Source organism: Vipera berus, assembly GCF_964194415.1.
Source record: "Vipera berus genome assembly, chromosome: 3".
Lineage (NCBI taxonomy): Eukaryota > Metazoa > Chordata > Lepidosauria > Squamata > Viperidae > Vipera > Vipera berus.
In genome coordinates, this window is record NC_138204.1 from 114,735,021 (window position 1) to 114,760,607 (window position 25,587).

General features: G+C 40.2%; 1 protein-coding gene across 1 annotated transcript; it reads right to left on the reverse strand.

Annotated features, from left to right (window-relative positions):
* Window positions 1-828: 828 nt before the first annotated feature.
* On the reverse strand, window positions 829-25,577 carry KLHL20 (kelch like family member 20). The gene is made up of 13 exons (XM_081322687.1): window positions 25,394-25,577; window positions 24,453-24,561; window positions 24,019-24,077; window positions 20,760-21,333; window positions 17,292-17,450; window positions 16,407-16,501; window positions 15,759-15,874; window positions 10,592-10,775; window positions 7,829-7,972; window positions 7,597-7,730; window positions 6,811-7,019; window positions 4,889-4,995; window positions 829-2,613 (listed from the first exon to the last, which is right to left on the reverse strand). The coding sequence occupies exons 3-13, from the start codon at window positions 24,039-24,041 to the stop codon at window positions 2,529-2,531; spliced, it is 1,830 nt and encodes a 609-aa protein (XP_081178813.1). The 5' UTR covers window positions 24,042-24,077; window positions 24,453-24,561; window positions 25,394-25,577; the 3' UTR covers window positions 829-2,528.
* Between the last annotated feature and the right edge of the window lie 10 nt (window positions 25,578-25,587).

Here is a 25,587-nt window from a genome sequence, read left to right on the forward strand (position 1 = left end):
GGGTGTTTGGTTTTTATTCCCCCGTCTGCTGGGTGGTTTGCAGCAGGTTTTGGTCATTTCACATGACCCTGGGACACTGTGACTGTCATAAATATGAATTAGTTGTCAGCTGGAGCCTGGCATTGATCTTGGTGCTTCCGCTCAGCCCTGACAGCCCTGCAGCTCCAGCCATCTCTCGCTCAGGCTTGTGCGGTGCTGCCGCCAGTTCAACTCATTCCCCTCCCCGGCTACTAATTTTCTAGGATGGTTGTGTACCACCTGCCAGGTGCCAATGTACCACAGGTGGTACACGTACCACTGGTTGAAAAACCCTGCTCATTATGACCTGTATACCCCAATGCAGTGTGCTTTACATGGGAGTCCCTTTGTGGCCCACGTCTTAACTGGCTTCTTACTTTGGGAGCATATTACCAGTTTATTACCAGTTCTGGTCTAAATACAATTTAAAGTACTGTAAAGCCTTTTGTGGCTTGACACTTGGGCACCTAGAGGATTGCTTCCCTCCAACCAGATTTGGCCCAACCTGTTAAATCATGTAGAAAAGTGCACCTGTCTTGTTCCACATTCCTGGTGGAGGTAAAAGGTGTTGCACTAGTGCTATGGAATGGGCTCTCTGCTCAGATCAAACTGGTTGCCTTCCTGCAGCTTTTAGAAAGTCATTCATAGCAGCTTTTTCACATAGCTTTTCATTTACACCTTTTGTATCACTTGTTCTTGCTGAGACTACATATATCAATTGATCTACGTAAAAGATCATCCGTACCTACAATAAACAAACATTTTGAGTATTATAGTATCAGTTTGGCAAATACAGGAGTCACGAGAGGACAGAATACTCACACAGATTTTATTTAATAACACTATACAAGTTAACATGCTAGAAAAAGCATACATGATATGTAAACAATTGGTTTACAGAATACTTTTTCTTCATAAAGGTGCAAACGTTCAATATGTAAACACAAGAATGCCAACCTTTAGGGTAAAAAGTTTTATCATCTCAAGTAATGTCTCCCCAAATTTGATTTGTGATTCTCCACCCCACCCCAATCTATGAATAGATGTAATAGACATTGAATGAAGATGCTTGAGTTTATAAACAAAATTGTTTCTCATAAAGTTGAAAGGACACTTTAGTGTCACTTGTTTCCCCCCCCCCCCCCAATGGTTGCATAATCCATATAATCCACCAAGATCAAAGCAGTTTATTCATTCTTTTGCAGCTTTTGGAATTACAAGAACCGGTTGGTGTCCTGGGCTGTATCAAATTAAGAATTGTTATCACCCAATTCAGATGTAAGCTGTACATAGATATCCTGCATTTGATTCAGCTACAATGCTGTGGCATTGTTGTAATAAAATATATTTTTACAATCCAATTTTCATAAACCGGTCTGGGGCCCCCTCAACAGAATAAAACGACATCTTAAGGAAAGAAAAGCTAAACGGAAAGTCCTAATGTTCTAATCACTCCTTTCAGAAGCATAGTAAGGCTGGCCTTCTTATACTTTGGAATCCAGAAATTCAGACATTTAAAGCAGAGTACCTGAGGCTAAAGTGGGAATTTACTTTATTTCCTATTAATTATTGAGGATTCCTCTTCCCCTTTAACCCACACTGCAAGATTACAATCCAGATTTGTGATTGTGTATTAGAGAAATGTTCCTACTATGCCAACAGTGAAATGCATCTAAGGTTTTCACTCATTTCAGTAAAATTAATGGCACTAAATAAAAAAGTAGACCTGGGTTCTGTTTAGTTGTTTGGAAACCATCTAATAAATTGTGCTAAAAGTTCCATATTTCTATTTCTTGTTCCAATAACTAGATCGTGAATTTGCAATACTTTGTTCTTGTTTCAATTTTCTGAGTAACACTGATATCCTTATTTAATAGCTCTGTGCGTGCGTCTGTGTGTGTGTGTGTGTGTGTGTGTGTGAGAGAGAGAGAGAGAGAGAGAGAGAGATGAATTAAATGGAGTCTCAGTTTTAAGAAAAGTGTCCAATAATCTCAGTACAATGCATTTTAAACAAAATCTATCACTCATCCTGCTGAAATGAGTAGGTAGTATGCCATTTTCTTTACAACAAGGCAGATGCCGAGGGCCATCTGGCTTTATTATTATATACTGTCTGAACAAGGCAAATGATGTTTATAGAAACATTGCTCTTACAGCTTGTCACTTCTCACCGGTTCACCTCTTTGAAAGAACTCACATATATCTGGGATCATAGATAATACTCGGAGTAACAGTGGATTCCAGTTCCAGCAGAAAGATTATATTAGGATAGGAAGATAAAAGACAAGGAAATTACTGTCCCAGGGAGTTTTCTGCAGTAGGGTAGCATGTTCTTCCTTAATTGTAGCAGAAAGCAAATGTTTTGAATATCCACTACAGTTCCAAAGGAAGAGGCAGAGCGGAAAACATAAGTGATCTCATTTTACTAGAGTCTTGAAAGGCTCTTAAGTTACCTAACACAAATGTTTCAGTTGGAATGAGGAAACAAGGAAATGTTTCCTTTTGGCTCTTTACCATATATGGGACTCGCAGTGTGTCATTTTGATAACCCCCACACCTCCTCCAAGTCGACGGTAGTTCATCCCTCCATACAGCCTGCAGGAGAAATGGTATGCTTATTCTTCTATAACGAAAGGTATCAGAATCAGAGATAAGACTGCTGAAAAGCCTAAAACTGAGGATCCTAAATATAATTAAATTAGAAAATGAGACAAAGTCAATTTATATTAAATGTATGCAAATTTACATGATGCTTATAAGTTGAACAAGCTTGTAAAGGTGGTTCATGAGGTTTTTCATCACATCTTCACAACTTATGTTTTTTAATTCTAATATTTTATTCATTTACTGTGATGAATGAACTAATTAAAATTTGGATGAAACAAACTGCAGTAGTAAAAATGTTAAAATCATATGAAATGCCATATTGAATTAGAAAAAAAAACATTAGTATAAGCTTTGGTTTCTCCAGGCAAACTTTAAATTATTGTTTTAGAAGATCCATTATTGACCACACCTTATGCATTCATCAAAACATAAATGATTTTTCCTATATATCATTGTGACTACAACACATGTTAAGCCATGACTAATCAAGGTTTGTTGAACAAAACTAAAGTAAGTTGTCAATATGTTTGATGAATTGAAGGTTTGCTTTCCTCCTTTTTTAGGAAGTTATTTTCTTGCAGCTCTGTGAATTAGTTAAAAGTTTGGGCAAAGCTAAAAACAAGCTGGGAATAAGCTAAGAGGGAAAAAAGCAACACTCATGTTTTTATGTGCTAAGAGGCAGTTAATAAGCTAATAACATCTCTTGCGTGTTCTCAGATTTTCTTTGTGATTTGATCAGCAGAATATTTTAAAAATTAGAGTGAAAGTACCTTGCATATACCAAGTTAAAAGTATGTCTCTGAGGCCCTTCTGCACATTTTATTTAAGGTAAAACCTTCAGTATCTACAAATGCCCTATCTGCAATAAGGCAAATGACAACATTGTCTTTTTATTTTTATTTTTTTATTTTATTTTTTTAAAACTTTCCGGTCTACTCTTCAGTTTTAACTTTTACATCAGCTAATTTTGTTATGCTGCCATCTAGTTTGTACTGATTTTCTAAGAACACAGTTAACAGATATAAGTGATAAAAGAATGTTCATTCTTGCCCTGGGAAATTATTATACCCTATTCATCTATTCGTTAACTTGATTCTTTGTGACCAGCTATTCTAACACCTGGTACTATGAATTTTGAAACATGGCAATTCCATATTAATGTAGATCCTATAAACCTAATTACATATTGGAAAAGATTTTTTTCTACAGTAGATTCTTTGAAAAGCAAACTATTACCAAACATGCAAAATTCAATCACATATCATTTCTTAAATGTCCTGCGTGTTCTATTTGGATTTTTTTTAAAAGGGATTCTATTCAAAACCCAATTTTGCCTTCAGACTAAACAGAATTCCAGAATAGCTCAGGCTGGGGATTAAGAAAAGCTGAATTTCACTACCGATATAATTCTCTTATAATCTATTCTATGTAAGAATAAATAACTTTGGAAGATAATAGATATGTGTTACCTTTGTAGAATTTGTCTGGTATTAACTGCACATTTACACTGCTTTAATCAAACTCGCTTCCATTTCAGAAATCGTAGATCATGAATTCTGAATGTGTATATGTATTCCTCTTGCCCTAAACCCACAGTGTACAGACATTACGCCACACCAGAAATGTGTTTTATTTGGCTTTGGTTAAATGCACAAGGAATTTGGAGGGGGGGGGGAATAAATTATTGGAAATGGGATCATGATACAAATTCTGCTTCTTGATTACTTGTATGCAAGTATGAAACGGCAGAGCTCATGTTGCGATGTCACAACATGTTTTGTATTTTGGCACCGTCATGTTTAGAACTGGACATCTATAGTTTAGTATAGTGTGTGAAATCAATCAATATATCTTGCACTCCATAGATCCGGGGTCCTCAACCCTTGGGCTATGGCCCCTTCAGAAGTGGTTGGCAAGCACGCTTGTGCAGGAAGCTCCATTAGTGCGAGTGGCAGACTTGCGCTTGCTCGGGAAGCTCCATTTTCATGAGCAGTCACATGCACAACTCCATCTGTGTGAGCAGCAGGCGCATGTCCCTGCTGGTTTTTTGTAAACGGAGCTAGGTGTGCCTGCTGCTTGCGTGGAACTTCCTGCCTCTGGTTCACAAAGCCAGAATGGTTTGGAGATTCCTGCCATAGATTATACTTTGTTTGTGAACTAACCCATTATTTTCAAGAGCTGATTATATAATCAGAGAGATAACAAGTTGAAATAAATAGTGTGACTTATGCTCTCCTTATCACTGTTCAAAAAGTTAGTTTACCTCCATGTGTTGGCATCGGGATCAAATACCTCAATAGTCTTCAAGTATGTTGTGCCATCAAAGCCTCCCACAGCCATTAGTTGTCCGTTCACTACAGCAAGTCCAACCTAAGAGATAATTAAGTCTGGTCTAGTAGTTAAGTCTGATCTAACGGTTAGGTCAGCCATTCTCTCTCTCTCTCAGTCCAACTCACTTCGCGGAGTTGTTGTGGGGGAAATAAGAGGAAGAAGAAATATTAGTAATATTTGCTGCATTGAGCTGTTTATCAAAATAATAAAGGCAGGATGTAGATAATAAAATAAAAATATTTCTGTTAATTACACAAGCAAGAATGCTGCAATACAAATTTTGGATGTTCAGTGTTCCGAAAGGAAAACGCTGCAACTGTAGTGATGGCAATTCCTGCAGTGCTATTGCCAATTGTTAACTGAATCCTATGGTCATTAGACAAGGCAACTTCTTGCTAGCTTCCCACAGCCAAAGTCAACGGAAAAGCAGGAAGTAACCTGCAAGTTCCAGGTTGGCAGGCTAGTAGGTAAGTGGTTGCTGCTGTGTGGGAGAGGAAATGAGAGGGTGCAAGGATGCATGAGGGGTGTGGTGCAGCTCAAGCAGGCTGCATAAGGGGATATGCAAGAGGCGTGCAAGTCAAAAAGGGGCACAATAAGCACTGATTGGGGAGGGTGCGAAGGGATGTGCAAGAGGCATAGTTGGAGAAGAGTATATGAGAAAGCGGTGGCTCAGTGGGTTAGGACGCTGAGCTTGTCGATCAGAAGGTCGGCAGTTTGGCGGGTCGAATCCCGAGTGCCGCGTAGCAGAGTGAGCGCCTGTTACTCGTCCTAGCTTCTGCCAACCTAGCAGTTCGAAAGCACGTCAAAATGCAAGTAGAAAAATAGGGACCGCTACGGTGGGAAGGTAACAGCGTTCCGTGCGCCTTTGGCGTCTAGTCATGCCGGCCACATGACCACGGAGACATCCTCGGACAAGCGCTGGCTCTTCGGCTTTGAAACAGAGATGAGCACCGGCCCATAGAGTCGGAAACGACTAGCACGCATGTGCGGGGGAACCTTTACCTTACCTTTTATATGCGAAAGCATGGATTGGGGAGGTGTGCAAGGAATAGTCAGAAAACAGGAGGTGCAGCTTGGATATGCAATGGTGTGAGGGAGGTGCAGCAAGGGTTGGGGAGGATTTGCAAGGGTGCCCAAATAGTTGGCATGGCACAAATGCAGAGAGACAGGTGGGGGAGACTTACCCCAGTGACTTGCAACCTTCCCTGCTGGCTTTCTCATTGACTTTCTGGAGAAGATGGCAGGGAAGATTGCAAATGGTGATGCATGATTGCAGGGTACCTGGCAACCATTCAAAAATACAAAAGTTGTCAAGTGCCTAGGCTGCATTCACATGACTGCATGGGTACTGGGACAGCCAGAACTCCATGAAGTGGTTATAACCACCATTCATTCAGCGCTACCATAACTCTGAATGGTTGCTCAACCAATGGTCATAGGTCGAGGACTACCTGTAATTATTTTTATGCACACGTAAAACATCTGGAACAGTAACATTGAACAGATCAGCTTATGTGCCTAAGTTTCATTCAAATACTGCAACATACAGTATCTAAAGATCTTTCATTAAAAATGATCTTTCTTATACTGTGTAATCTGATCCTTTATAAATAATTATTACAGTATGTATCAACATGGAGCTGGGGTTCTAACTTCATTCGGCTATAACGTCTATGCACAAAAAAACCCACATTTCTCCAAAGAAGACTACCAATACTGTGCTATCTTTTCCTTTTCCAAATTCTAAGTTTTGAATTGTAACTTTTGCACTCCTATTAAATTGGTCTCTTAATACTCGGCAGTTTAATCGTGGAAGATATGGAGAAATAGCAGTCAACCAACCAAAGATCTTACCCCACTACGCCGTGATGTCATAGCTACTACAGGAGACCACTGGTTAGTTCTGGGATTATATCGCTCAGCACTGCTAAGTTCGGTAGTATCATCTCTGCCTCCCACAGCATAGATCATATCTTGATACACGGCACACCCGAGGTGCTTGCGTCGAGTGCCCATAGGCGCAATTGTATGCCAGCGATTCTCCTGGGGATTGTAGCGTTCCACTGTGGATAGTTTTTATGATACTGGTCAAACAATAAAGACAACTAACAATAGCAATACACAGTCTAACACCCCTTCCTTCTCTCCCCCGCCCCCCAATCAACAGCTTTAACAAAGAATAATCAGAACAGAGCAGCTATTGGAAATTATCAAACTAAAGGCTAATCTAATTCAATATTCAGTTTATACTGGTAGCCCATCAGATGTTTTCAAGCAATACCGAAGAGTGTTAAAAAAAAAGCAGCTTGTGCATATTCTCTCTCAAATCTGGAGATAACACTAACTTAAAAAACTGGTTCTATTTATCATATCCTACATGAATTTTTTAATCCTGAGGAACTGTTAATCTCTCTCAATCAAAATTCTCAGCTGATTTATCTTGGAAATCTGTCTATCAGACATGAGACAACCGATCTACTTAATGAAGAATTAATGGTATACCAACTTGGTAAAAAAAAATTAATCTTTCCTGCTGTGTTAAAAGGCTCATTTTGTTTCTCAGTAACAGTGATTATTTCATTGTTCAGTGTCCCTGAGCAACAAAGGGATGAAAGTAAATTGAGCTTCTACGGGAAATACCTGTGTTCAGAGGTGATGTCCCATCAGAGCCTCCAACAGCATACAGGAAGCCCCCTAACACAGCCACAGCCACCCCAAGTCGCCTAGTGCTCATGGAAGCTACACGAGTCCATTTGTTTTCTTTTGGATCGTATCTGAAACAAAAAGAAACAAGAAGCATCTCGCTGCCAGTAAAGTAATTCTGCTATCTCCCAGAAGGAACTCTTTCTTTCCAAACTGATTTATAAAATACCTTTCAACGATGTTGAGACAGGAAACACCATCCTGACCACCTACAGCATACAGATATCCGCCAAGGACTGCCACTCCAACACTGGTTCTGCAGGTGCTGGTAGGTGCCACGTCGCTGCTCCACTGATTGGTTTTGGGATCATATCTGGAAAAGAAAGATATATTTTAGGTAATCACCGTAAAAAGTTCTCTTTTTCTTATGAGTTCTATATTGTCCTCTTGAAACTTCTCTTTTTCATCTGTATTGTTAAAGAGTTCACCTGTATTGAGATTAAATACTGGACTAGAAGCAAAACTATGTTCAGAGTAGTATTTTTGTTCAGAATAAATAACTTTTGATTCAGTCCAGAAGAGGGAGAGGAGAGGAAAGGAGGTGAAATTGTTTTCTTCTCTTTTGAAAACTTTCATTACTTGATACTTACTTAATTCTCGCTGGATTGCTCATGATTTTTAAGATGGTCTGGCTTATGTGTTGAATTTAAGCTGCTGCTTTTAATGATAATTTGTAATTGATCCTTAGGATTGCTTATATTTTTAAACTGAGCATTGTATTCATCCAAGCTACAGAGGTGGAGAAATTTGTTAAGCAAGAGCTGTATTTATAGGGAGCAAGCATTATGTGTATGTGGTATGTGTGTGTGTGTGTAGGAAAGATGTTGCCAAATTGGCAGGGTCTCATCACCCACGTGATCCAAGTTACAATTTTCTGATTTTACTTTTTCAGGTTAGTGTGGCAAGATCTGGATTTGTTTCTTTGGCTTGTTCTCTACTGTTTTACAAAGCAAAATTTTGGGATTACATTCAAGATTTTGCATAGTTCCCTTTGTCAACATGAGATGAAACTGCACAGCCTGTCTGAAGGTATTCTAGCGGGCCTAGACTGCCTATTATTACTTTCAAAGAGATCTAAAATCCCTATACAGATAGCCCTTGACTTATAACATTTCATTTAGTGACTGCATGAAGTTACCACGGCACTGAAAACATCAAAGTTGATCAAAAATCAGATGCTTGTGAGGCAGGCCATAAAGAAAGATACAAAGAATACCTAAAAATGCTGCACGTCATAAAAGTGAGGTAGGACATAAAAGTGAGGCATGAAGAAAATGCGTGTATTAGTTAGAAGAAGAACAAGGAAATGGAGAATGCCAAACCACAAGTTCAACTGTAGGTCACACCTTGTAGGCCAGCACAAAGTTCAGTTACAGCTAACCACATATGTCTCGCTTGTAGCTAAACCACAAATGGAAGGCCGGAAACTTAGGCGCTTAGCAAGACACTTGTGACCTTTGCTAGAGACAAGGTTGCATGGTATTTAGCTATAATTTAGCATCGCAAAGGGGGGCTAGGGATGAGCTAGAAGGGGGCCTAGAACTCACGTAACCAATCAGAGCTCATAAGTTACATTTCCGTGTTTTGCTACTTGAGGAGACTATATATGTACTTGCTTTTCCATGAGGTGGTGTTCAGACGTTGACATTGCTTTTTGTTCTGAACCTTTTGCGCGCAAAATAAAACAAACTTCTTTTGATTCCCAGGTCTGAGTCTCCTGATTCTGCAACACTTGCTTAGCCATTGTTTCTTATTTTTAAATTTTGGGGACTTGATTTAATTAATTTTTAATCTGATTTTAATTTTTGTATGTTTGTTTTTAACCCTCCCTGTAAACCGCCCTGAGTCCTACGGGAATAGGGCGGTATATAAATTTAATAAAATAAATAAATAAATAAATATTTATGACGGTTGCAATGTTCCGGGTCATGTGATCATCATTTGCGACCTTCTGATCAGCAAACTCAACGGGGAAGCCAGATTCAATTAACACCCATGTTACTAACTTAACCACAATGATTCACTTAACAATTGTGGCCAGAAAAGTCCTAAAATGGGGCAAAATTCACTTAACAACTGCCTTAGCAACACACATTTTGGGCTCATTTGTGGTCGTATGTAGACTAACTGTATAATTTTTTTGAAAGGAAAGAAAAATCTTGTCATTTTAATAATAATACAAAAGCCACGTGAAGATAATTTTTACACTGCATTAATATATTGGAATATAATTAATAATTAGCATGACGATCTTAAAAAGTCTTCCTATGGCTGAGACTGAACCTTTTATCCAGACTTTAAGTCTCCAGATGCCAAGACCTGGACTCCACTTCTTTGGCCTGGGGGTGTGATACACAACTGGTATTATCCACATAATTGTTGTTAGCTGCAAAGTCATGTCCGACCCATCGCGACCCCATGGACAACGTTCCTCCAGGCCTTCCTGTCCTCTACCATCTTCTGGAGTCCATTTAAGCTCCTTCAGTGACTCCATCCAGCCACCTCATTCTCTGTCGTCCCCTTCTTCTCTTGCCCTCCATCTTTCCCAACATTAGGCTCTTCTCCAGTAAGTCCTTCCTTCTCATTATCCACATGATGGTGAGAGCCAAACCCATGCAACTAGATAAACTCACCCAATGGTCTCATGTAGACAGTAAGTAGAAATTTTGAGAGTTGAGTCCTGAGGACCCCCTTACAAAACAAGAGCTTGGGCTTTATCTCCCCTCCAACACTAACTGACTCTGGGTAAAGGAATAAAACCACAACACAGTGTCACTGTTCCCAAGTCTTGGATACTATGATTTAGGATACATATCTTGCGTGTTTGTTAAATAAATGATTTATTTATTTCTCTCTTACACAAAATCAATCATTGCCATAATGTTAGCAAGAACATACTGAAGGGCTCATATTTTGTGTGATAAGAACTTACCTTTCTACACTGTTTAGGTAGGAAGAGCCATCATGTCCTCCTACTGCATAAAGAAGATCATCCAAGACACTAACTCCAACACCACATCGTCTTTTGCTCATGGAAGCCACCATCCGCCACTCATTGGTTTGAGGATCATAGCGCTCAACACTGGAAATTGCATCTCCACTGCACCAGCCACCCACTGAGAAAATAAAATTGGGGGGACAGTAGAATGGCAGAGTGAGCGCCCATTACTCGTCCCAGCTTCTGCCAACCTAGCAGTTCGAAAGCACGTAAAAAATGCAAGTAGAAAAATAGGGACCACTACGGTGGGAAGGTAACAGCGTTCCGTGGGCCTTTGACGTCCAGTCATGCCGGCCACATGACCACGGAGACGTCCTTGGACAAGCGCTGGCTCTTCGGCTTTGAAACGGAGATGAGCACCGGCCCCTAGAGTCGGAAACGACTAGCACGCATGTGCGGGGGAACCTTTACCTTTACCTTTACGAATGGCAGAAGTATTAAGACAATGGAGTATGGAGTATGGAGTATGGAGTCAGATAATATTTTATACCTATGCATACATACACATAAACAAACACAAATGCGCGCGCACACACACGCTTCTAAAGTGCATATTAACACCCAGCCGGCCAACTGCAGCTGTCTGATGACTCTGGAGGAGAAAAAGACAGGTAACAGAAACAAAGACCGTTATCTTTGGCGTGATGTGCAATAGCTGGTACAATTCAGAGAATGCTAGTAAAGTATCGGATGACAAGGCAGGCGTGAAGGCTCCTTAGAAAAAACAAAATGGAGAGAAAGTAGGAGACCATGAGTTCAAAGTCCTGTCTTAGCCCTGAAAGCCACCTAGGTGACTTTGGGCCAGCCGTTCTCTCAGCCCAACCCATCTCGCAGAGTTGTAGGAAAAGGAGGAGAAAGGTGTGTCAGATACGTTCACCACCTTGTTATTTGCACAAAATAAAGGTGGATACAGATAAAGAGATATTTTGCTGCATCCACCTGCCAAATACTTTTGATTCCTTACTTAAGTGGGCACTTTCCCCACAACAGCCTGGCGTACTTGACAGGGCTGGAAGGTCAGGAGGGTGGAGAAGTCTGCATTTGGCATGCCTCCGCCATTTTTGTAGACTTACGGTCTTTGCCTTTGCCCTTTATCCTCACCAATTCTAAAGCTGTTTGGAGATATTTCTTTGGAGTTTCAGTAGCAGAGAAAACCTGTCTTGAGGACTCAGCAGGAGCCTTGGTGGAGCAGTGGGCTAATGCCTCCTTAAGTAACACCAGCTGCCTGCAATTAGTGCAGGTTCGAGTCCCACCAGGCTCAAGGTTGACTCAGCCTTCCATCCTTCTGAGGTAGGTAAAATGAGGACCCAGATTGTTGGGGGCAATTAGCTGACTTTGTAATAATGCCGGTTGGGAGGGGGCAAAAGCCCTAATAAGCAGGCATATACATAGAATGAAGGCTATTGCTAAGCACATTGATTTGTGCTTCTTAAATTGTAAGCCGCCCTGAGTCTTTGGAGGAGGGCGGGATATAAATGGGATTAAAAAAAAAGTCCAGGACTCTGCTGGTGGGAATTTGAGTAAGTTATGATTCTGAACGGTGACTGTGGATTCCCTCCATCTGACTATACAGGAACAAGTAATGGGCAGTGAGGACTTGTGAGCCAACATCCTTAGATATTAGTGCAAAAGTAACCAGGAGGTCAAAAGGGTGGCAATTGTTATACACTGTGTATGTTAACTGTATATGACTGTGGTGTGTTTCTGTCCACTGATAAATTCCTGCCTGTTTACCAGGACTAGGTGGCTCTTCCTCCCAGCCAACCTCACCTGTGGAACCAGGGGAGATTCCTCTGTGACCTCTGCATTACGAAACACAAGAAGATCCTCATTTCTCTATAGGGCTGTAAGAAGTTATGTGCATGAGTATATGTAAGAAAATAAAAAAGGTACATTAACTACAGTGCAGGAATCCACGTGCAGCAAATAATGTGTACTCCAAAATGGATCAGTTCTATCTACTATTCTGTCTTATGCTTTCTTTTATTGCAGGATTTCAAAGTAGCACATTAGGTCATTCCAAAGGTGCTTTTTCAGGAGGCAACTGAATTTTCAAGACGTTTTGCTTCTCATCCAGGAAGCTTCCTCAGCTCTGACTGGATGGTGGAGAATGGAAGGATTTATACTCTTTGCAGACGGCTGGTCATCTGCATTCTTTTAACGAGTCATTGATGCCCCTGGAGGCTTATCTGTGTCGACAGGGTCACCAAATGGGTGTGGAGCCTTCTTGGAACTGTTGAAAGGACTGTGTTGTAGACTGGAAATAGATGATGTCGTATCCCTCCCCCTCTGTTGAGAGACGGCTGTTCAATTTTGACGTACTGTGTTCCCCTGAAAATAAGCCCCACCCCCCAAAAAGACCTACCCTGATTTTTGGGGGTGGGCCTAATGTAAACCCTACCTCCAAAAATAAGCCCTAGTTAGGACCCAGCCCACCTCACTGCCACAATGGGGCAGGAGGCTCCGCACCACATTGCGCCACTGACACAAGGGGAGGCAGGTGGGAGAAGGGGTGGAACTGCCCCATGCGCTGCGCACCCCGTTCCTTCAGGGGCCCCTCAGCCAGGCCATTCCTTGCTCGGCAACCTTCCCTTTCACTCCCCTCCCAAGCCGGACTGCCATGCTATGGAGGATGGACAGGGTAAGCCCGATCCCCCTCCGCCGTTTTGGAGCCGGGGGGGAATGAGGACAAAAGGCTCCGCTACTGCTGTGTGCCGCTGGAGAGGCTTTCTTCACAGATCAACTGCCTGGCAGCCGCCTTCTCCTCTGCCGCCAACTCTCCCGTGGCTTGCGCTATGACCAGCAGCTCAAGCGTCCCCCACCGCCTCTCTCCACCAGCCCTCTGTTGCCGCCACTGGAGAGAACAGGGAGCGGAGCGACTCTGCGCAGTGATGCAGAGCAGAGAAAAGCACTTGCTTGCTGCCCTGCATCGCCCCACGTCTCCCTTCTCCCTTCTAGAAATGGCGACCCCGCTTCCTGCCGCTTCTCCCGGTGCTGCTGTAGAGTTTGGTGCACCACCGCCCAGCTCCTCCCTCTTCCTGAAAGCAAAAAATAATCTTCACTAACCTGCTTTCCAGCTCTGGCACGTTTCTCTCCTGCTGCAGGGAAACGGAGTTTGTGGGACTAAAAAAAGTTCAGTCAGACCTTCCAACTTCTTGTGAGATCTTTTTCTGTTCGTGTGAGCCTTTTGCCCTTACTCACCCCCCTCGCGAGGGAAGGCAGGCGTCACAAAAAATATGACACCCCCGAAAATAAGACCTAATGCCTCTTTTGTAGGCAAAAATAATATAAGATTGGGTTTAACTTTTGGGGTAACATGGTAGATGGCCTTTGACCCTCTTTCAAACCAGCAATCCTCTCTGTCCAAAATGTGGACTTTGCTGTCTTCGAAAGAATGGCCTTTGCTTTTTAAATGCAGATGGACTGCTGAATCTTGTCCTGATGGGTTTGTTCTCCTATGCTGTGCCGTACGTTTGTGAAGTTGTTGTTTTGTTTCCCCAATGTACAGGTCTGCACATGGCTCATTGCATTGTACTGTATATACCATGTTGCTCAGTTTGTGTCTGGGTGCTTTATCCTTGGGGTGGACAAACTTCTGCCTTAGAGTATTCTTGCGTTTGAAGTGTGCAAATATGTTGTGTTGGCTGAAGATCCTCCTGAGCTTTTCTCATATTCCTGCAACGTATGGAACGACTACGTTGCTTCGTTTATTGTTTTCTTCTTTGTCTGTTATGGAGGAGCTCCTGCTGGATCTTTTTTGAGATTTGATGAGGGCCCACTTGGGATAGCCACAAGTTCTGAGGGCTTCGTTGATGTGTTTTAGTTCTTTTCTTTTCCAGCTTTGCTGGTAGGCAGACCTTTAGCTCGGTGATGAAGGGTTCGGATAACTCCCATTTTGTGCTCCAGTGGGTGGTGAGAATCAAAATGTAAATATTGATCTCTGTGTTAAAGCTTCTATCTTCCTTAATGTGTAGTGCATAGTCCAGGAAGGCTAGACTATTTTCCTTAGCATTTTCACATGTAAATTTGACGTATCTGTCCACCAAGTTGATGTTTGGTGAATGCTTCCAATTCCTGTATTTTGATCTTGATCCAAGTATCATCCACAAACCTATACCAGTGAGTGGATGGAATTTCTGTGAAGACAGTAAAGTCCACATTTTGGACAGAGGGCTGCTGGTTTGAAAGAGGGGTCAAAGAGGCCATCTATGTGAAAATTGAACGGCCCTCTCTCAACAGAGGGGGAGGGATACGACATCATCTATCACCAGTCTACAACACGGTACTTTCAACACTGCCAAGAAGGCTCCACACCCATTTGCACTACTTAGGTGACCCTGACGCCACAGGTAAGCCTCCAGGGGGCTTGCTAAACAACTTGCTAAAAGAATGCAGATGACCAGCTGTCTGCAAAGAGTATAAATCCTTCCATTCCTCACCGCACAGAAGCTTCTTGGATGAGAAGTGAAAGTAAGAGCCTTGGTGGAGCAGTGGGCTAATGCCTCCTTAAGTAACACCAGCTGCCTGCAATTAGTGCAGGTTCGCATCCCACCAGGCTCAAGGTTGACTCAGCCTTCCATCCTTCCGAGGTAGGTAAAATGAGGACCCAGATTGTTGGGGGCAATTAAGCTGACTTTGTAATAATGCCGCTTGGGGGGGTGTATGAAAGCCCTAATAAGCAGGCATATACATAGAATGAAGGCTACTGCTAAGCTTGTAAGCCGCCCTGAGTCTTCGGAGAAGGGCGGGATATAAATGGAATTAAAATAAAACAAAAAATAAATAAATCTTCAAAGAAAAACAAGGAAGTTCAGTTGCCTTGTGAAAAAGCACCTTTGGGACAACCATACCTGGATGACTGAGAATCTCTATAGACACAGCCAGGTCACTTTTACTTTTGTTACTACAACTTCTTTGGCTATTCTTTTCCTCTTATTTATCCTACTTTCAAATTTCTGGCTGAGGAACCTGCATTTTGTAGGACACATAGTTTTATATTTTTCCCCAAGTAAGAAAAACACAAAGATTTCCTGGGATCTAAAAAAGCAAAGACTCTTTACAACTGACAAAAATGGTAAGAACTATGGACATTTATGCATACCCGCAAAGAGTACCTCTCCACAACGGATGGGTTTGCGTGGTCGAGTTCTAGGACCCTGCATCAATGGTCGTTCTTGGGGCAACAGCAGGTAGTTCTTAGCTTCATCTACTAAATCCCTACAAGTAAATTAAAATACAGCCCAAGGAAAAATAAGTACAGATAATCTGAAATATAATTGTTAATATAGATGGTATTGCTTTATATTGAAAGTTGAAGCGCTGCACTTTGCCAGCTGAGTATTTTTCTAGCTTTACATTTCGAAAAGTTTCCTTTTTAACATTTACTGTCTGAAAATGTTAATTTTCTTGAAGAAAAACCAAGACCATGCCAATTTTAACTGATCTTCTCAGGGTACAAAAAATGCCTATTTTGGTCTACATATGTATTTGTTGATAGAAGATGTCGAAGTTAAACATGGTTTTCTAATAAGCAAGTCTTAAGAAAGAAGATATATTAAAGAGTGCTATGTTGTTGTTAGCTGCAAAGTCGTGTCTGACCAATCGCGACCCCATGGACAATGTTCCTCCAGGCCTTCCTGTCCTCTACCATAAAGAGTGCTATAGACTGACATAATAACTATTAATACAGCAACTTCACAATTTTATATTAAGAAGAACTGTAGGATATTTCTCATTAGTTAAGTCTTACCTACATTCTTCATCACTTTTAATGAGGGGATCAGAGCCAACTGTGCCCACCAAGAACTTTGGACTAAGCAGTGGCAAGCGGACATGTTGCAAAACCTGTCAATCAAGAACAATGGATTAAAAATACGATGCTATACTACTCCAAGGGACCTAGCAAGTTCCAATGATTAAGTGTGGACTCAGAGCTTTGGGTATCACTTCATACAGAATAGGGCTGAATGAGCTACCATTTCACATTCTGATACATTTTCAAACAACCAATTCTTTTTTTTCATATTAACAAATAATACACTGTAAATAAGTAATAAAGAAAGGTATATCCTGCAAAATAGCATATTTGCATATGTGCAATCATGTAAAAAAATGTTGTGACTCAGGGCCAGCCTGTGGGTCCGACAGCCGGCTCTGATGTATCGGATGACTCTGAGGGGGAGGAGGGAAACGAACCGGCTGATGATGGTTTGGAGGAGGGAAACGAACCGGCTGATGATGGTTTGGAGGCTTTGCAGAGTCCTCAGCCGGGGACCTCTTCTCAGCTGCGTGAGCCCGAGAGTGCGGAGGAAGATGACCCACAGCTGGCCCTGTTCAAGGACGCCCGACGCAGGAGGCAGTCAAGCAGGAACAAACAAAGAAAGGCTGCAGGACTCCTCGGGAGGAGGCACAGGGAGACCACGCCCTGAGCTCTCTATAAAAGGAGTGTTTGGGGAGGGGCTGGTTGCTGAAAGCAACTTTTCCGCTTGAGAAGACAAGCTCTAGTGTTTTTGTTAACTGCGTAATTAAATCTTGGCAGAAGCCTTTTAGCCTTGGACGCTTTCCAGTCTCTTCTTTTGAATAGGGGTTGCGAGAAGAGGGCTGGTTCAGAACAAAAAATGTTTTTGGGCCGTACCTGAGGAAGCTGCGGGCGCCTTTCTTGAATGCTGTATTTGACCCAAGCCATTACTGCATTGAATACTTGTTCTTCGCTCCGGACATTCAGTTCATCACTGGAAATGATGTCAATAAGCTGATTAGCAGGAAGCAACATGAATTCTTCACTTTCCATCACCTATAGTGAAATAAAATTTTAAAGTAAGCAGAGCCATTTGGAAATGGAGAAGTTCTGTTGAAAAAAGCATTTTAGCATCTTTTGCTTTTGCATATTTCAGCTTAGGCATTTCATAATTTCTGGCCTGGACTGAGAATATTAACTGGGGTTCTAATTGTATCTTAATTGTTATTGGGGTTTTTAGTTTCAAGGTTAGTTCAATTATTTTAATTGTTTTTAATCTATGTAATTTGTTGCACTGTTTTAAAAAACCTTGTGAACCGCCCTGAGTCCTACGGGAGAAGGGCGGTATATAAGTTTAATAAAATAAATAAATAAATAAATAAATAAATAAATAAATAAATAAATAAATAAATAAATAATATATCTAAGGCACCATTTTTACACATGATAAATTTTATATAAGAAATATTTATATTAAACCATTAATATAAATTATCTAAGTTCAAAATCAAATGGGTCATTATGCAGAATCTTTTGCTTTGATTCCAGAAGCATTAATGTAAATATATTTGCCACCTATGGGTTAAGAGTGGCCTTTATAGAGTTGTCCTCATACTTCTCAGTTTCTCCATTTGTAATCAGGAAATAATGACAATCGAAAATGCTATTCAGAGAATAAATCATTTCAATAAAGCAGTTACATTTGTAATATGGACAAAGTACAGAGAGTCTAAAGCAAAATTACCCTATGTATTGTAAGCAAATGTAAAAAAAAAACCTTTTGATCTTGGTTTCTGTCAGAGTGCCTCAGGGTTATAAGATGGACTCACTTTATCCTACTTCCTTTTCATTTGCTTTCTCTAAATATACACACAGGGCCTGTGCACCTCAGAGGGACTCAGACTGCAAAAGCTGCCAAGCACTAAAGTGGTGCGAAATACAAGCTCCTGACAAGCTGCAAATATGTACATATGCATTCCCTCCAGGCCCTCAGTGGAAAACAGTTATTCCCAAAGATAGAAGAGAATCCATAAAACTATAACATACAGAACCAAGAAACAAAATATCTTGTCCCACTGGAATTGGGTCAATTGAAGGAGCTTTCTGAAATCTCTTTTTTTGGACTGCTTTTGGGAAGCAGCAGCACAAAATATAACAACTATACAGAACTTTACATAATGTAATACCCAGGTTCCCAGGCAGGTAGGATGAAATCACTTAACATAAGAAATATAATAGTTTTAATAATAAAACCATATCTGGAATTTTACTGAGAAGATTGAGATCACCTTGCTCCTCTTCCAAAAACTGAATGCATTAAGCAAATGGGGAAATCCTTATTTTATTTTAAATGACCCAGCTGATCTTGTAACACAGAAATTCCATGGGATTAATAGTTTATCAAATAATACAATGTATTCTAATTAGTAATTGTGAACGTTATAGGATCTTTTGGTGAAGGGTAATATGTAAACATCTTAAATAAATAATATAAAACCTACAGTAATTGATAGCTTTTTCTGCAGCTGTGGCAGCAAAATATCATCCATTGGAGTTGTTTCAACAGAGGCTGGATGATCATTTGTCGGGAGTGCCAAGATAGCAAATTCCTGCACTGGACAAGATTATCTCCAAGATCCCTTCCTTTACATTCCATGATTCAATTCTTTTTATAAAGTTCTATTCTTTACTGAGCAAGTTATAGATTTCAAATCAGTTTATTCTAAAAAATCTGTTAAAATTTTATTCAAGTATCTCTTTTTCTCATATAAGACATCAAAGAGTTGAAACAAAAAGAATGTTTAATTTGAACACTATGACTTGTAAAAGTGGTGAACCTGCCACTCATGAATCAAAATGTAGCCCATGACAGTTTGAAAACAATTCAGACTTGCAGGGTCACAATTTCATTATATCTGTATTTTATACATGTATATAATCTTTTCCAAATGAATTAATCTAAACAGGAAGATGAATTTGTTTATGAAGATTATGAATATTTCCATTATTCACTTCATAGATCGCCACATATTAAGCTGCATTTAACTATGTATAAGAAACAAACTGAAAAGTAATCCATGCTCAAGTTATGAAATAACAATAATAATAACAAGTTGGAAGGGACCTTTGAGGTAATTTAGTCCAACCCCCTGCTCAGGCAGGAAACCCTATATCATTTTGGACAAACGGCTGTCCAGTCTCTTCTTAAAAACTTCCACTGTTGAAGCATTCACAGCTTCTGGAGGCAGGTTGTTCCACTGGTTAATTGATCTAACTGTTAGGAAGTTTCTCCTTAGTTCTAGGTTTCTTCTCTCCTTGATTAGTTTCCACCCATTGCTTCTTGTCCTGCCTTCGGGCGCTTTGGAGAATAGCTTGACTCCCTCTTCTTTGTGGCAGCCCCTGAGATATTGGAACACTGCTATCATGTCCCCGCTCGTCCTTCTCTTCATTAAACTAGACACACCCAATTCCAGCAGCTGTTCCTTATATGTTTTAGCCTCCAGTCCCCTAATCATCTTTGTTGCTCTTCTCTGATGATTAATTAATAATCAATTAACAGAAATGACTTTGTTAGAGTTATGAAATAGTATAAAAAGTCATAAGATAACAACTACCAATGCTGAAATTCAGCTACAAATGGGCCCAGAGCAATGTTCTGGGTTGTTTCCTTATGATTTTAAAATTATCGTTCAAAGAATATTATTTTCACTTAGTAATACAGTACTATTAAATTCCATCAAAATACAATATTTTAGCAAGTATTTTCTTCTGTACTGTCAGTATAGCACCCTATTAACTGTAATCCTACATAACTCTCGTTCTCAAGTTAATAAAAATTAAGGAACTCCCTCAAACTAAAAATCTATAACTGTTCTCAGTCAAAATACATTTGTTCTGCTCAAAACATTTTAGAGTTGCAAGATGTGTGTAGTTTTAAGGTTTGGTCTGTGCAGAATAATACAGTACAATTTAGATAAAAAAATTATGATACAAAGACATCAAGCCCTATATGTAATACTCATTTGGAGCACTTACCACATCTCCTTTCAATTAAAGTAAAAAAGTTCCAACATTAATCAATTTCAACAAATATATAGCTAAATATTTTGAAATATATGAAGAAAGCAAATGTCAGTATTCATCCATAATAAAGTAATACAATTGTATTATAGATTAAGGATTCTAGCTCACATCTATTTTTGCTAGACAAAACTTTTAATTGGAGGGAAGTTGATTTTGTTTTCTTTTCTTTTAATGCTGAGGAATGTTCAAAAACAATGAACCTTCACTTACTGTGGTAGAGTTCATCTTGCCACTTACTTCCAATGCATATATTGACCAGATTTTAATTACAGAGCTACTCACCTCTTGAAAATTATGCTGAGTGAATTTATCAGCAATTCTAAGAAGTTCACGGCAAGAATGAGTATCGGCAAACGCTCGGATGCCAAGGCAATTGGAAGGATCCAACTGTCTTTTCAGAAACTCACAGCAGGCTTCTTGGATCTCAGCTAGTTGGAGAAGGCAAGCAGCTGGCAGTAAGGTCTGAACATTGCCTTCTTCTACCGTAATTTGGGAAGTATATGCAAAGTCAATAAGCAGTTCCATGGCCCTTTCATCAATGTCTCTGATCACCACCTCAGTCTGCCGGCTCTCTGCAAGTTCTCCTGTGAACATAGCTCGGAAGTAGGGGCTGCAGGCCGATAGGATGACTCGATGGGCATAGATCTTTTTGGCCCCCACAACCAGCACCACATCACACAGCTCCCGGTGCTTACGCAATAAATTGATAACTTCCAATGTTTGGCGAGGGTGCTTGTCCGAGATGTAAGGCATGCGAGCAGGTTGTGGCACTCCTTCTGGTAGTTTGTTGGGATCTCCAAGAGTGCAACGGCTTGTTACATCCATTCCGGTTTCACCTGCTCGATTACTGGTACACCTAATAAAGGAACAAAGCAGTGAGACCACTGGACAGAAAACAGTACACCAAAAATATAAAGTGGACAAGCATTTATTACACCAGAAAGAGAGAAAGAAAGAAAAGTGTCATAAGAAACTTCATCTTGATAGGTTTTTGATAGAAATAATTCAACAGTGAAAAAACAGTAGTGTAGCTATTTATATACCTCTATTAAAAGGGAAAGTGAACCTGTTATAGCTGAAAATATTTTAATAAGGAAATATAAGCTTTGGACTGAACAAACTTCTAAGAAAATATTCAGAATAAAATGGATGTAATGCCAGATTTTCTTGCAGAATTCAAATAACCAAAGCTATGTGAAAACATTGAAAGGCCAAACAGAAATTACAAACTCTTTGAGTTAGAATTCTCTTCTTTTTTTAAAAAAAAACCCTTCTAATGCTACATTTCAAGTTTTTTTTCAAGACATTCAAATTCCAAAAAAAATATTTATAATTAGGAAGAGAAGTATATTTTAATTATTCAATTTCCTTGGTTTTTAACATAGAATCCAATGCAACAGGAAAGAATCTGGAGATTGTTTTATGGTTATTTCACATTATTTCCAATATTTGTATATTTGTAGAATTACTTGAAAATAAGATACACTGATTTCAACAGGACACACAGACAATTTGTTCAACCATTATGTTCTACAGCAGAGGTCCCCAACCTTTTGAGCACCAGGGACTGGTTCCATTGAGAGAGGTTTTTCTGCGGACCTGGGGGGGGGGCATGGTTTCATATACTGCGGATGGGGCTTTGCTTGTTTGTGCGGTCTGGTTTCTGGCATGCCGTGGCTCGGTGCCAGTCCACGGACTGGGGATTGGAGACCCCTGTTCTACAATATATCTAATATGTCAAAAAGTGCTTGAGTTATCATCATCAAATTGAGCAGATGATAAACTGCTCTTTGGGGGATGCTGCTTAGATTTCAGTTATAATATTTGTTTTCTGACTTGTATGTTTATAATTTGAAAAAAGTAGAATTTGATTTTAAAAAGACTGTTTATGACACCTAAACTTAGAAAAACAGTAGGAAACAATATAAAACCAAAGTGGATCCATGGGATGTTTGAATTTGTAAAATGGTCCAAAAAAAGAAACTAGTAAAATGAGTATCCTTCCTCAAGCAGAAAGATGCCACAATTTTAGTGGGCTCCCTAAATTTTCTGCAAAAGGAGAAGTAAATTTTTCCTGAACTCCCTATATAAATCACAATATAAAAAGACATGGGTGCAAAAAACAAGTCAAGATGTATCCATGGTTTGCTGAACAATACATAGTGGCAATGTTTACATGCGTCCCAAAGCCAAATATTTTGCAGCTTTGTTCAGTGTGTGACCCTGACACCTGGTATCTCTGATATCAGAAGACAAAGTTGTTTTAAGAAAAATCTTGTGGAATCAGCCATCCAGCAAACCAGAAGGTAAATCAGGCAAGCTTTATTTAAATATGTTTTCTATATCTTATCCATTATGCTATTTTAGATAGCTGTTGCATATTCACGTTTTAACCTCAGTAACTACTTAGATCAGATTACTAATTAAATGATGGTGATTATTACTGTACGTGAAAGGCAAGTAAATAGTTGTAAGTCAAATAAATTATTATGCAGAACCTAGGTAGGAATTAGTAAAGACAAACCAATAAAGCAAATGTAAGACTTCATGGATATTTCCCAGTACAAGAATGATTTACCATTGTATTTTTACAGCACTTTAGTTCCCAGTCTAGTTTACAGTCCAGGAATTCCCAGATGATCTCCCATCTGAGTATTAACCAGGCCTAACTTGTTAGGTTCCAAGACCAAACAAGACTGACCAAATGCTGCCAACTACTGAAATGATACAGATGCAACATTTAAATTTATAGAGGATGCACTGAAGCATTTAAATGGGGATATGCAACTTCATGATACTTCAGAAGTCTCGTAAGGCATGACCAACTGTGACAGAAGCTCACAGCTGTTATTCAGAAGCCATGAGAGGTTGTAGATCACTCACTAATGCATCAGAGTCTATCTTTCCAAAAGGCAGTGACACCAAGAGCCTTGGTGGAGCAGTGGGCTAATGCCTCCTTAAGTAACACCAGCTGCCTGCAATTATTGCAGGTTTGCATCCCACCAGGCTCAAGGTTGACTCAGCCTTCCATCCTTCCGAGGTAGGTAAAATGAGGACCCAGATTGTTGGAGGCAATAAGCTGACTTTGTAATAATGCTGCTTGGGGGGGGCGAAAGCCCTAATAAGCAGGCATATACATAGAATGAAGGCTATTGCTAAGCACATTTGATTTGTGCTTAGACTGTAAGCCGCCCTGAGTCTTCGGAGAAGGGCGGGATATAAATGGGATTTTAAAAACAACAACACTGTAGTGGACCACTGTTCTCAGAGGAAAAAAGGACAAATGGAAAGCTTTAAACTACTATTGTCTAATACAGGCATGTCAAACTGCCGGCTCACAGGCTGGATGTGTCACACCAAAACCGCACCCACCCTATTGCCGGCAATGAGGAAAAAGTCACGATACGTCGTGTGACGTCACATGACGTCACAAGTTTCACATACCTGGTCTAATAGCTCAGACATTATCTAGATTCTAGACACTGATTGTAAATCATAATATAGTATGCCACAATTCAATCTACTTAATTATTTTAATTACCTGCGCATTGGTTTTGTGTCCATGCACTGCAAAGAGAAGACTTTAAATTATTGCTGGCCCTGGACAAAGAATAAAAACAAAACTATGTAACAAAAAGGCAAGTAAAATAGTTTGTTATGTATTTAAGAAGTGATCAGATTATGCATCACAAAATAAATTCTAAGATAAGTAAAAGATTGTTAACAATTTTCACCTATTCATTTCCTTTTCAAAATTCTGCCAGTTTTATACAACCATACTAAATCTATAGTTTAGTTCTAGCTTTATCTTATACAAGCATAATTTAATCTGATTAACATACATTGGACTGCATAAACAACCGTCCAAACTTTAGCACTGTATTCTAAAATAAAAATGTATACTTATTCCTACATACAAAACAAACATTTGTTATTATATGAATAAATTTGAAATGAAAAAAGCAAGTTACTCACCCTGTGATAAAATAGAGGTACAACACAATCCTATTAATCAGTAATCCTTGCCTTCAACTCATTTTATCCACTGAGAACAGCAAGGCTGGTGACTTTATCATCCAGATGCCTAAAAATAAATTGCAAAGAATGTGAAATGGTTCCTCTAAAAAACCCATCGTTGATACCACAGAACACTTCCAAAAGATGCTAAAGGTTTTCTTAAGTTTCAGACAGCAAAGCACATACAAGGGCTATGTAAATTAGTGAACGTAACAGACTGGACAGTTGATAAAGGCGGCAAATGATATTTACCAACTCCAAATGAAACCTTTTCAAAGCCTGCTTTTGATCCAAGAGACCCGTTATGACAGTTGGAAACCTCTCTGCCAGATATTGTTCATGCAATAACTTTCTCATTCCCTCCCCGACAATCCTTCACCAGTAAGGTAGACACCTGTCCAGTATTCCCTCATTGTATGAACCCCCTTCAACTTCACTGGAAGTCCATTCACTTCTTCCATCCCCGCAACAAGACCTTCAACAAGATATGGGGTGTGGCCATTATCTTCACATGCTTGGTGAAGGCACAAGCATGAAACTCTTATTTGATGATAGCTAATTAGAGACGCTAAGCAGAGATTTCCTATCCAGGGGTACAAGCAATACTGTTTTCCTTAAGGTGACCAACTCCACGCTTTATTTAAGAAACTTAAAACATTTTAGAGATCTCCTGACCCCGCTTGAGCTACCTTGAAGACAGGCAGCTGCCCGGTACGTATTGGGGGGGGGGGGGAAGGGAAGGAAATGTAGAATAGGTGGACCTGATTTAATTTTGCTGGGTGTTTCTAGTGTTACTCTTCCGCATGCCCTTCAGCCCAAGGTCTCGCCCCATCTCTTCTCCCCACTGATTCTTTCACAGCCTCCTCTAACCACAGGCATTGCCAACCCTGGAAACTGACCTCCCCGGTGGAAGAGGGAGCTTATTCTGAATTTCAGCGGCGGCGAGGCCAGAAGCCGTTGCAAGGAAATGCCATGTATCGGCAGGGGCTCTGTATAGTATGTGGTCGGGGGTGGGAGGAACGAAGGACCTTCCCGACGGCTACAGCCGCAATCATTCCCACAGTTCCCACTGGTGCCGGAAACTGCCTGTAGG